The sequence below is a fragment of the Musa acuminata genome, chromosome BXJ1-6, assembly GCF_036884655.1.
Source record: "Musa acuminata AAA Group cultivar baxijiao chromosome BXJ1-6, Cavendish_Baxijiao_AAA, whole genome shotgun sequence".
In the NCBI taxonomy this organism is placed as follows: Eukaryota; Viridiplantae; Streptophyta; class Magnoliopsida; order Zingiberales; family Musaceae; genus Musa; species Musa acuminata.
In genome coordinates, this window is record NC_088332.1 from 45,241,817 (window position 1) to 45,255,273 (window position 13,457).

At 37.1% G+C, this 13,457-nt stretch overlaps 1 protein-coding gene across 1 annotated transcript; it reads right to left on the reverse strand.

The window, feature by feature from the left end:
* Positions 1 to 1,169: 1,169 nt before the first annotated feature.
* Positions 1,170 to 13,003, reverse strand: LOC103990081 (DEK domain-containing chromatin-associated protein 2). Its single transcript, XM_009409108.3, has 12 exons — positions 12,873 to 13,003; positions 11,250 to 12,244; positions 11,110 to 11,143; positions 6,675 to 6,751; positions 4,473 to 4,532; positions 4,275 to 4,385; positions 4,070 to 4,147; positions 3,758 to 3,847; positions 3,150 to 3,582; positions 2,298 to 2,404; positions 1,727 to 1,757; positions 1,170 to 1,647 (listed from the first exon to the last, which is right to left on the reverse strand). The coding sequence occupies exons 2-12, from the start codon at positions 12,171 to 12,173 to the stop codon at positions 1,478 to 1,480; spliced, it is 2,115 nt and encodes a 704-aa protein (XP_009407383.2). The 5' UTR covers positions 12,174 to 12,244; positions 12,873 to 13,003; the 3' UTR covers positions 1,170 to 1,477.
* Between the last annotated feature and the right edge of the window lie 454 nt (positions 13,004 to 13,457).

Below are 13,457 nucleotides of genomic sequence, written 5' to 3' on the forward strand. Positions count from 1 at the left end.
AACTGATTTGCTACTGTCAAAACTTGTAATTTCAGCTCAGCAAGATTTCATGTTTCAAAGCTTTCCAACATGAGATTCACCAAGACCCTTCCAGTCGCAGGGCTTTGTTGAAGAACCGAAGTAAAAAAAAGGGAGAGAAATGCAAACATATCACCAAAACGAAGACAACAAAGGCATGACACCTGGGCTTTGTTGAAGAAGACGGTGTTGTTGGAATGCATAAGGATCTCGGCTTCCCCTTCCTTGATGATCTTCTAGTTCCGGAGCTCATCCGTGACGTCGCCCATGTCCGCCAGCCACAATCTATCGGATTCCGAACCAAAAGAGACAGCGATTCAATCTCGATGAGATGAACTCGATTCCTGGAGGAATCAGGAGGCTCCTCTTCGGATGGAGAGGCGGCAAACCGTCCTTAAACCCAAAACCCTCATGTCTCCTCCTCTTCACCTGCTCTGTGTCGGAACCGAGTGCGAACGCTCCTTCCTCCTCGACCATCGAAATAATAATAAAAAAGGATACGATACGTTCATTCCCAGAAAGAGATTAAAAATAAAAAGTGGGTCCCATAGCTTGTGTCCAATCTTAAATCAGGTGGAGACGAGGGTGAGCCACAAGCCATCTTCCACCTCAAGTATTGTTTTTATTTTATTTTATTTTATTTTAATATGTACTCTCAAAAATATATGTTTACATATAAACACCTTCACAATGTAGCATATTAGAAATCCAATTAGGAGCACTTTTGATCTTGTAATAAATAATTAATTATGTGATTGATTGGATCAACTTAGCATCTAACTCAAGTTAAGGTGATGATCACTGGCACTATGGTATGGAACGACATCTGTGCAAATAAACTATCATCCTACATTATAGTTTTCCTATATGAAAAGAAAACACAATAATTGATATTTTATTGGTATACGAAAATAAAAGAAATTATATTATTTTGTGGGTGTAACAATTAACAAAGAAAACAATGATATATTCCATCATTTAATGCTGTTATTCTATTTTGCTGATGATAAGGTGGTTGGTAAAGTAGCCACAACACACTTCGTTTGACATCCTCATGCACGGCTGGCTGCTTGCCAGTTTGTAAGTAGAGAGAAATGGCAAACAACAGTCGTTCATGGCTCTGAGATTTTGATCGTGGGAGAGAATTGAAGTGAAGATTAAACCATATTATGTTCCTAATGCAGATGGAAACTAATAAATATTGACTAGTTTACAATCAAATCCCAGTAAATATAACCAGTTAACTAATCTGAAGTCACACATTATCAGAAAGAGACTACCTACACCTCGGACATAAATACATGGGTATATAACTAGGAGTAGAACAGAGGTCCAGCATCAAAGAAGGTGCATTAAAATTCATGCCGAACTGAACTGCAGAGAAGGATATAAAAGTGACCTAACCTAAAAGCCAACCAACCAACCGGCAAGTCCCATCTACATGCCAGGTCCACTTGAATCAAGCTTCCACCTTTTTGCCTGTAGGTTCTGGATTTTCTTCCTTTTCGGCGTCCTCTTCATCTTCGTCGTCCTCGTCTTCTTCAGCCTCTGCTAGTTTAGTCAGCTCTTCTTGGATCAGGAGCTTTATAGAGGCTTTTCTCGGCGTCAGATCCAGTTTGTAGTGGCCGGCTGATAGGTGAATTGCATATGGTATGAACATGGAGAAAAGTTGAGGAAGGAAACAAAATATAATTCAGAAAGCGCATACCTAGCTGCTTCAAAATGTCGGTAAAAGTTGCCTGAATCAAAATAGGAGGATACAAGTTAGTTCTTCAACAAATAACAAGACCACTAAAAATCATCAAATTCGGTAGAAAATGGATAAGTAGGAGCACGTTTGATTGCTGCAATGTTGAATATAACAACAGCATGATCAACTCTAAGCGGGTATTAGCCATGGGCTAATGCTGCACACTATTTGTATAGGACATATTTTGTGTTGCAATGCAGAAAAAACTACATGAAACGACTCATTCTGGTCATCGGGGACAGAGGCCAACGCTTAGGAGAGTGCTGAAGTCATCCCTAAAACAATCACAGGCTGGAAGATTACAGCTTCACCAGTACTGCCTCAAAGCCTATCCTAAGGTACATCTCGAAGTCATCTAGCAAATAACTTTTCTTATTGTTGGAATATTTTACAGAAAATTTCTCATATCACCTAAAAGTCCATACGTACGATAGATAGTGTGATCCAGGGAGGACCAATGTACATAATAGTTTTAAGACACTTACGGAAAAGATTCATATGTCAAACATATTGTAAAGTAGTGGCTCACCGTGTTAAAGTCAACTTCCTTCAAAATTTCACATATTTTCTTTCTCAGTTCCTCTTTGCTTGGATGCTCTGCCTCTGATTTTGCTTTACCTTTAGCAACCTTTTTGCCTTGATCAAAAGCAAATAATCTTTGCATCAAAATAAACGTAAAAAATGGACACTTATGTATGGCCTCAAAAAACAAAACAATAACACAAATTAGAAGCTCAAACAGCAGTATGATCAGAAAGATGATCCAGTTAGAAATTCTGGAAACAAGTCAAGAGCTATAAGTAAATTCCTGCCACATCAAATCACAGAGTTACTAGGTATTAGAAAAAGAAAAGTATCAAAAGAATACTAGTTCGAAATTAAATTTTACAAGTAAAAATAATATAACACACCGTCAGTTACCAAACTAACCAAGAGATTTGATGATTAAAAACTCCAAAATCAAAGAATCTAAAAAACTCACCACCAATGGACAAAACCTAGAGAAAGAACTCCTAGATTACATGTAGAGTTACTTCTGAGCTCAAATAATGAATGATATCTTAAACATCGGTCTCACGAGGTTGCTTTAATCAATCACATCTACTGACATAAATAGCAACATCTACTGACTTTTAGTTAAGCATTAAGGTCAAAATTAGCTTCTGGTGAAAAACTGTCTTTTAGATTTATAGTCAGATAACTAGCCTAGGAGAAAATTTTGTCAAACAAATGGAATAGTGCTTACATGCCCATATGGAAAAAGTCATCCAACTAATCCAAGAGCATTGGAACCATGGGAAGACATCATATTAAGCAGATACCATAAGCAACTCACAAAAATATGTAATAAATTATGAAGAGTTCATGATTGAGAGATTACCAGTATCCTTTTCTTTTTTTTCTGACCTAGGAGTTGATTTCCTCTGAGGTGAACTGACAGTTCTCCTCTTCCTGGAGAAAACCTTTGCACCTACATCATCATTCTCAGCTTTTGAGTGTTTTGAAGATGATGATTTAGTAGGACTCTTCGTAGTTGCTGGAGTTGGAACCTTCCTGGAGCTGCTCCCCACCTTCTTTTCCTTACCAACAGAACCTTGTTTGGGGGTCTTCTTCTTATCCTGCTTGTCCTCGCCCGAGTCCTCTTCATCACGTTCATCTTCGTCAGATGCTTCTTCAGACTCACTTACCTTACATTCATTCTCAGAATGCTTGCCTATTTTGCCAGTATAAGGACCATTCTTAATGTCATCCACATCATCATCTTCACTATCCGTTTCTTCTGCACTCGGTGTGCCCTCACGCCTGGTCCGTTTCTGAATATCAAAATTGGAAAAAAAAAAGTGTGCTAAACTTTTTAGTCACAACCGATAACAAAAATAAATGGGCCAACAAGAACTAAGATAAATTATATAAATATTAAGCAATGCAGAAAGAGCAGCACAGGATAACTCAGTGTCAACTCTGGAATTTGTTTCTTTTGATACCAACCTTCCTAGATTGCTTGCTGTGTGCATCTTCCGTACTCTTTGATCCACTTCCTTTGGCCACCCTCTTCCGCTTTCTAGATTTCATTGATTGCTACAAAATGAAGGGAAAAAAGATAAACATGTGCAATTGAACTAAAACATAACGATTCAGCAGTTAGGCATATATGATAGGAATGTGGTAAAAAATACACAAGAATCTAATATTGCAGTCCCTTTGTGCATAAACAGCATCAACATGAGCATCCAATGTCAATACCACTTCAAAAGAACTTTACTGAAAAAAAAAAAATCCAGCACAGTGGTAAAGGTAAACCTTGTCATCAGAAAGTACGTCTTCATCTATAGGATGAGGGGCAACCAAGAAGTCCAGCAGCTTTGCCACAAGGTCTTCCTGTTATACATCAACCAAATTATCAATATAACATGATCAGAAAAAGAATTGCAAGAAAAGTCATTCTGACCACCACGAACAACAAATGTATATTACAAACTTGAAAGTGAAAAATCCATGAATGAACCTTTCTGGTGTTGGCCTTGGAAACAGGTAAATCAAACAAGTCACACAGGTCCAGCAGAGTATCCTTTACATACTTGTCAAGTTTCTCCTTCATTTTAGCTCTCTGTTTTTCCTGGATGAAATAAAATTTTAGATTACAAAGAAAAAAGGGAAAAATAACAGTGACTTATTCCTGCTCAGGTATTATCAGAATACTCACATCACTTTCATGCCACACAAACCCAGAAAACTGGAGAATATGACTTTTGAAATTCACAGCCTGCTCAAAAAACACAACAATAATCATTTAATACATAATAGATAATAGAGGTGCTGTCATGATATTCTCCAAAATTATAAATACAGAAAAACAGAGATTACTCAGAAACTATAGTGAAACAGTCTAAACTTTTAAAGACTGGGGGAGGTAATCAGACTTACAGCCTTCTTTTAAAGAAGTTTTTTTACTTAAAAACAGGAAACAAAATGTCGAATTCATATGAAATCCGAAAAAAATACAAAAACATAAACTCCCATAATATGGATCACTCAATTACTTGCACAAGCATTAGCACTGCAGAAAAATCCCAAGATAACAATTTGTAGTCCTAAGAGAAGAGGCACTTGATTCATCCAGGTCTCTTGTACTTAGAGATTAAGTAATCCCTGATAGTCACTAACACCTTTTTTTAAAGTGGATTAATCATGACAGTATTGTCATCATCATCCAGGCCAATAAGCAACCGAAAAGAAAATGATGTTTATAAGGTAATATTCAAAATTTTGATATTGCAATCATCCTTTCTATAGGACTACTTGTATATAAAATCAATGTATCTGCTCTTCAACCAACTAGTATATCTGGTAGATTCAATGGGCATCCCAGCTGAAGAGACAGCATATTCTGCTCTCTAACCAATGGGCATCACCGGTGACATGATGAAATGTTGGCACCTAATCCATTGTTATGAACATGAATAAGCTATTTAGTTTCGAAACAGCATATACATGTTCTGACCTTAAAAACACCTAGCAAGCACCACAATAATGTTAACAAAAAAGTCCTTAAGTTTATGCCGAGTAAAAATATTAATTAGCAACTCATGGTAAATATTAAAAAAAATCACCTTGGATGCACTTCAAAAAACATACTTTCTCATCATTATACAACTAAATAAACTGTTACAAAGTAACGAGAGATCACATGGTGTTAGTGATAAAACATTTTTCATCAATTAGCTGCAAGGTCATGAGAGATTCTAGATACGCCTGACATCGTAAGATTCCGATCAAGATTAATCTGATACCGGTATCAACGCCTTGTCAGACCAATATGGTACCAATTTATTGAATGGTATACCAACTTAACTATCTGATATCACTAAAAAATAATAATAAATAAATCATCATTGGTGAAAAGCTATATGGGCTGCAACTGGTCCTTGGTCGGATTAGTAAATACCATTCAGTACCATAATAACAGTCCAACCCATAATTGAATCTGATTTTGATTACTTAGACTTAAAAAGCCAGGAGAGAATGGTGATAAGTATACTAGAAATAGAGGGGAGGCAGGCACAAATATAAAGACAAATGATAGCAGTATATGCAATCGAGAATCTATCCTATTCTGTATATTAAGTGTATACCATAAGTTCTCGAACCACTTCTCCAGGATTCCTCAAGTACACACGAGATAATAACACAATGATTCTTACAACTTTCAGATTTATAAACTGACTTCTATATGTACAAATACAACCAGATCCAAGCTGCAGACTGAAAAGTGAAGACTCCCTGGTTTATAAGATCCACAAAATCCACAATGGTTCCAATGAACCAATAAAAGATTGTTGTCCAACAACAATCCACATAAATTATGATTTCTTAAGTGGTTAGCAAAATTCAGAAAGAAAATTCAACTATAAACAAAAGTACAAACCTATCTTTCATTTGAGAACTATCATGGTTTTGAGCAATTAGCAAGAAAATGAAATTAGTCGCTCTTGTTGGTATACAGTCTTAGCTACTACTCGAGCAGAAGAATTGCACCAACCCTGGACCAACAGTAACAAAAACAGTGACAACATAATAATTAAGAGAATAACAATTATACACAAAAATCATCTGCACCAACACTGGACCAACAGCAACAAGAGCAGGTAACAAAATAATTAAGATAACTGTAGACAAATACATATCTTTCACCTATGAACCATCATAATTTTGAGCAATTAGCGAGAGCATGTAACTAGTCAACCTAGTTGGCATACAGCCCTAGCTACCATTCAAACAGAAAAGTTGCACAACCACTGGACCAACAGTAACAGAAACAGTATTGTCCTATATCATTAAACAAACAAGAAACATTGAAAACTCAATGTAAAGCTGGAGAACAAATTTATGTAGCATCTTAATCCACCTTTCCTCTCCTTCCAAAAAGAGTCTGATGAATCAATTTTATATCCGCAGGTTTCTTCCTTGCTAGTTTGTAGGCCACTGGAACAAAAATTGAGAAGTATATTAAAATCATATTTAGAAAAGGTGTTATAATGTAGAACCAATAGGAAGAGGGGAAGCCAAAACACAAATAGAAAAAAAGGATACGAGAAGAAAGGAGAAAAGATTTATGAGAACATTAACATTAAAATTATCATTCCTCCTGAATTACGTTGGAAAGCCACCAATCATAGGCACAAGTCAACATAATCCCAACTAAAACCAGACTAACATCAAGTCAACCACAAGTTCCAAGACAATAACTTACCCACAACTCCAACTTAAGTTCCTAAACAATAACTCAACCCACAAACCCAACAAGTCAAACACAAGTTCCAAGATCAAGAACAGTAACTCAACATATAGCAAGTATGAGACCAACACAGATTATGGAAAAGACTTATTCCGTAGTCCACATGACTTGCATCTTGGACAAGTCCTTTTAAAACCTTAGTTGGATCTCCATTACTAAATAAGGAAAAGAAATTTTCGAGATTATAAAAATAAAATATAGCTTTAAGTTAAACAACGTGTAAATCACCAATGCAACACCAAGAACAAAGATGAAGAGTAACAACAGTTTACGCATTAGAATAAAGACCAAGTAACAGCAGCAGCAGCAAAAGAAATTTTCAACTATTTGGGTCCAGCAGCATGGATTCATTTTCGCTACTGACTAAATTGAAATTAGAGATAGTGAGATACAAATTACAGCTAGGTTTGACAGTGTTGTGCGCTACCAAAAACAACCCTTCTTTTTTAAAGCTTCTGCCTGTGAAAAGGATTTCACAATATTCAGCATATTTTAGTTTCGCATATACTGAGACCTCGAGACTTCATAACATGAAGCAGGTATTATGAGAATGTGGGTAGATATATCTGGAACATGCACTAAATATTTAAGAATCGGTTTCCTTCTGAAAATAGTTTGTATATAGTATATACAGTCAAGTCATGGGCTTCTAACCTAAACTTGTGATGAAATTATGAAAATATAGATAAATTGCCCTAAATGTGGTATTGCCCATATCATACTGCAAGTTGTGCAGGTCTTAGCATTGTCTAAATCAGTCTTATACGAGCTTAGTTTTCTTTTTTAAGTTAAAAGGAGCCTTACAGAATCCAGTCATCAAAGGTCTTACAGAATACAGAGTTCTTCCTATAGTTCTTTCAAGCATTTAGGTCATTTGTCGAGCTGTGCGGATGTTAGTATAGCCTAAATCATTCCCATCTTAACTATGTTTTGGAAACTTATGGAAGCATTTGGGTGCTCACTAAATGGTTCTTTATAGAGTCTAGAGGGCCTTCCTCCGTTTCCTTTTACTTGGCTAGCACTTATTCTTTCTATTTGTTTCTTTGGGGCATGCTATGCACTTCTAGAAATCGTCAATAGTGACCTTTATATCTAGGCATCGCCTACTTGGCCACTTCCCTTTTTAGCTTACCTGGATCCAACTTGAAATCTTTCTTTCAAGATCCATTCTTGACAAAGACAAGCCATAGCTTGAAAAGACAACCATTATCTCTAGGATCAACACAACTTATCTAATTCAAGATCAGCTATTTGTTGCATAATTGAAAAAGTCAATTGGATCAAGTTAGGACCAGATGTGGCTTATAAGATGTGATCATTAACAGAAACAGAGAACTCTCTTGTAGTGAGATATTTTCGTCTTCCCAGGAGATTTCTTCTAGCTTGTAGCTTTTTCTTCCTGGTCCAACTTCTAATTACTCTCTTCATTCCAGATAAAATTACTTGAGAGCCATCATAAATTGTTTACTGCCTAAAGGTGCCGAGGATTACAGACAGCTTGTTCAACTTCAATTTGAGTTGATGGTGAAATCAGGGCATGAAAACATTATCAAAGCAATGGTTTCACCGCTTCACATCCCAATTTGGTTTCTTGATGCACATTATCAAATATTAATTCCTAGATCTGTGAACTAATCTGTATTAAAGGATTTGGACTACTGCAACATGTCAACTTGCTGAACTTTATTTTTACAGTAGATGTATGTTTTATCCAGCCAAAACGCTCCAAGTTTATTAAGATTTCAGTATACTTGCATGGTTTCCTGTTGTCTCATTAGCATGGTATGCAATACCGTATCATACTGCTCGGTACGGGCAGTACGTACCAACCTAATAAAGGACCGGTATGGGTGGTACATCGGTACACCTTAGTATATCATGTGTCGATACGTTTGGTACAGCTCGATATTTATCATACCAACAACTGATCGGTACAGTACGGTATTCAGAACCTTGCTCATTAATACACGCATGAATCCTTGAGTTGGATTGCATGAGTTAGAATATAAGTCATTACAGTTTGCTAAAAGAATTTGCTTTCTAATGTTGTAAGCTGTTTATAAAAAGAAGCAGCACAAGACCATAATTGTTCATCATAAAGCACAACAATGAAATCTATCGGTTCATATCATATATGGCTCACATGAAGAGCATAATGAATAATGTATACATGATGATATACTTTAGCAAGCATAAATCAAAGAGAATAGCAGTATGAAGGTATCATTTAGTTTGTACTTTATATCATGGCTTTCATTGCCCACCAAGGCACCAACCCAGTCCCAGTTCAATCAGTTGTTTTAGCTGATTTCTCAAATGTGGCAATCTTCATTGTTGGTCCTTGCTAAAATAAAATTGTCAAATGTTGCCCAAACTGAATCTACTTGGAAGATTCAAGCTCAGACTAGATCAATCCAGAAAATTTATATTAATTTGATATTGATATCACCAATTTGTCTTGAATTAACCATGAACGACACTTCCAGCAGATTCAACATGAAAGGTTTTAGTAAGGGACCAGTCCAATCACTCTTCACTTGATCCTCTTTCCCAAACTTCCTTTTCTTTTCCTATTCGCCAACTTCATCCTCTCTCCCTGATGGATTAACACAAAACCATCTACTAGCATAATATATTCGTTCTTGCACTTGAATTTTCTTTTTTTTAATCTAGAGCTATATGATTATGGAAGACCGTCCCCCTTCCAATTTTGCTTCTACTGACAAAATGCTCCAAAGTTAAGCCACATGTCTCAACATTTTGTATCTAGACATATCAAAACAGGACACTGATAATTAGCAACATTTAATAGTAAAAAACGCAAAGTTTAGTAGTTATAATACTTGACCAAAATCATGTGTGACATTCTAGAGACCTTCAGATTAGATTTAATGAATTTGTTAGGGCATATTATTTACCTCCAGTTTTAATGTTTTCTAATTCACCCACGAAAAACGTTCTAGCACGGTTACCTATTTAAACTAAAAAACAACCACTCACCTCATTTTTGTTCGTAGACTCTAAATTGTCTTCCCCACCAATGATCACAACCATGGCAACATTGACAGTAATGGCAGTCACAATTGATGGTGGTGAAATGGTGATGGTGGAGGAAACAATGACAACGGTGACCAGAACTACAATGCTGATGGTGTTGTTGTCAATGGTCTATGACAGTGACCATAGTAGTAGCAGTGATGATGTCGTGGTGGTAGCAGTGATGATTGTGATTGTGAGTGAAAATGCTAGCTCAACTAACTAATTGAAGGCTATTAGATATTTGAAAATTGAATAACTAGTTGTCTAAGAAGGTAGTTTTCATTTTCTGATTAGTAAACACATCAAAGTTTTCAGTTTTCTTAACAGAAAATTATAGATCTGAAGAACTTTTTATAAATAAAGACAATTTCTTCTATCTTTATTACACTTCTACTTATGGAATTTAATTAGTTTCATCTGAAAATGTTGATATGACAATTAAAGATAGTCAATATTGATCTTGTAAGAATTCTTCAAATTGCATTCATGTGGATGAAACTTGATTCTACCACTACACACTAGGGTTTTCAAAAAGGCATAACTTGACTACATGTACAATGGTTGGTTATCAATTGTTGATGCAAAACAAATGAAACTAAAAAAAATAAATTATAATAACTCGACAACCAATCAGCACAGCATTAGACCGCCTGTCCAATATTCAGACTTCCATAGGATCTAAACACCGCTAGCAATTCATGAATCAAGCCCCATTGCAGACAAGCTTTTCAGTATAAATTGAATTACCATGATAAGCAAGAATGTCCAGTCCCCACTGGGAAGATAAACTTGTGTTCAACAAACAAAAAATATCATGAGAGCATGCCACAAATAAGTCCTTCAATTAACACAAGAAAATGCCAGATGCAAAAGAGTGAAGATAAATACTTGAGAAAAAATAAAGTCCTTGACTTGCAAACTACATACAAAATCAACTTAGTTCTAAATATGGCATTATATGATCCATAAAGTGCATCATAAAAGATTTTTGGATTATTTAGCGTACCATTAGGTATGTCCTTCAATGGAGTGCCACGGCCCTGTAACCAGACAGATCTTAGAGAAGATATTATTCATGTAAAATAGTGATGACACTCATATAAACCACAAAAAGCGTGCGAAGTAATCAAATGAAGAATAAAGTACCTTTTCAACTTGAAACTCTCTTGATGGCTCTTTTTCAATAACTTCTACCAACCTCTCTACTGTTTTTCTCTCGCGGACAGGGCGTTCAATAGATGAAGTCACTGGACTACTCAATGAATTTCTGGCCTTTGTCACACCCTCCTTTCCTTCTCCTTTTTTATCAGCCTTTTGCCCCCTTGATCTTTTTTTATTCAACTTTTCCTCTTCCTTGTCCTCATCAATCTTCTTTTCAGTACTTCCATTGTCTCCTTCCTCCATGTTATTTTCTTCCTCCTTTGATCCTTCCTCCCCTTCCCCCTCTTCTCCTTTTCCCACTTTCTCTTCTTTTGCTTCTTGTTCCCCTCCCTCCTCGTCCCCATCTTCTTTTCCTTCTTCATCCTCTTTTGTTTCTTCTTCCCCTCCCTCCTCTTCCTCATCTTCTCCTCCTCCTTCCTCCTCTTTTGCTTCTTTTTCCCCTCCCTCCTCTTCCCTGCCTTCTACTTCTTTCTCATCTTTGAAATCCTCTACATCAACCATCTTTAGATTCTCAAGCTCCATTGCATTCTCAGCTTCTGCGTCAACCATTTTCACATCTTCAGCTTTAATAGTATTCACATCTGCAGTTTTGATGTCTACTTCTTTTGCTATGCCATTTTCTTCACCCTGCTTCTTTTCATCAGAATCCATCATTTCTTCAACATGCTTCTCTTCTTCAATGCTTTCACCTTCATTTCCATTCTTACCAGAATTGGGCACAACACTCGTATCTTCAGTTGGTGGACCAGACCCATTCATCATTGTGGTTTCTTCCACTTCTTTGTTTTTGCCTGCACATTCCTTCTTTTCAGAATCAACCACAACACTAGTCTTACCTTCAGGTGACAAACCAGATCCATTTGGCATTGTGGTTCCCTCCACATCAGATGATGGGTTCTGTTCTGCCATCCCAGGCGGTACAGAAGCTAGGATGTGTACAGAGGTAACTATCGATTCAAATGTGTTTCACACTACACGACCTGGAAACATGCATGACAGAAATTCAGTAGCTATCGAGCTGGAAAAAGTTATAGAGAAATTACATAGAGACCACTTCTGAAACTACCAATCGACTCAGCTCACTGCAAAGCCTTGATAAAAAATTTCCCATATAGGGCATTTGTACAGGTTATAGGATGAGAGGAGAAAAGGCAAGTTTTATGATGCAGAATAACAAGTAAATCATTAATAGAGTCTTAGTCACCAAGAATCCACAGCAAGATTGCAACTTTAATACAAATAAGTAAAGCTATCTCAACTGCAAGAAGAAAACCAGCATTAGATATAACAAACTTCGTTAGAGCACAAATAGCAATGAAGCTCCAAAACAGCAACTCGTCGGAACAAAAGGAAAAAAAAAAAGAAAACATATATATATTCCGGAGTTCGAAACGCCTGTTGCTGCACTATTCAGTTTCCAAAAACCAAAAATTAAAGAAATGAAGGGATAGAAAAGAGGAAGATATGGCGGAAGGACATCTTATTGAGAAAGTTTCAAAACCCTAGCTGTATCGATCGAGTTGGCGTGGTTCATAATAACAAGCAATCACGACAAGAACACCAAAAATCTCAACTATAGAGAGATGAAAAACCTATGGAAGGAGCTACCTGAGGAAGATCTCGGTGCTTTGAGCGATTAAATCTCCGGAATTTGGCAGCCCGGTTTCATACTCGTCCCCCCAGTCCCTCCTTCCCTCTCACTCATACAGAAAATAGTATAATAAGGTGCTTTCTTTTTGTCTTTTGAGAGAATAAATATTAATTTTCGCCTTCGTGTTCGACTCGAAAAGTTCCGGACCTCAAATCCAATCTCAACCGGACTTTATTAGGGCAAGGTTCGGCTGGCCAGACTCCAACAGGGTCCATCTTTGCCTTGCTCATATCCCTCGTTAAACCCACAGCGGACCCCACATTTCCTTCCAATTACGCTGTGAAGGGGGAAGCTGAACCCTGTCCCGGACCGAACGGCAAGACGAAGCCGGATTTGTTTCGAGTTAGTCGCGCCCACTGATAAAACCCGTTTAAACCAAGCCACGTGTTTGTAGACGTTGACAACACACTGTGGGGCAAAAGGCGGGCTTCGGTGCGCAGTACGTTTCGCGTTTCCTTCTTGAGAGTGGACGAAGTGCTCGCATCGGACGGACACAGTTCGATCGGGTTCGGACATTAAACCTGTCCTAGCCGTCCGATTTA

Excerpts from the sequence above, each read along its gene's own strand:
- LOC103990081 (XM_009409108.3), bottom strand. The coding sequence starts at position 12,173 with ATGGCAGAACAGAACCCATCATCTGATGTGGAGGGAACCACAATGCCA. Across the intron at positions 6,752-11,109 it reads ATTGAAGGACATACCTAATG|TGGCCTACAAACTAGCAAGG; the intron begins GTACGCTAAATA and ends TTTTTGTTCCAG. Across the intron at positions 2,405-3,149 it reads AAAAAAAGAAAAGGATACTG|GCAAAAAGGTTGCTAAAGGT; the intron begins GTAATCTCTCAA and ends CTTTTGATCAAG.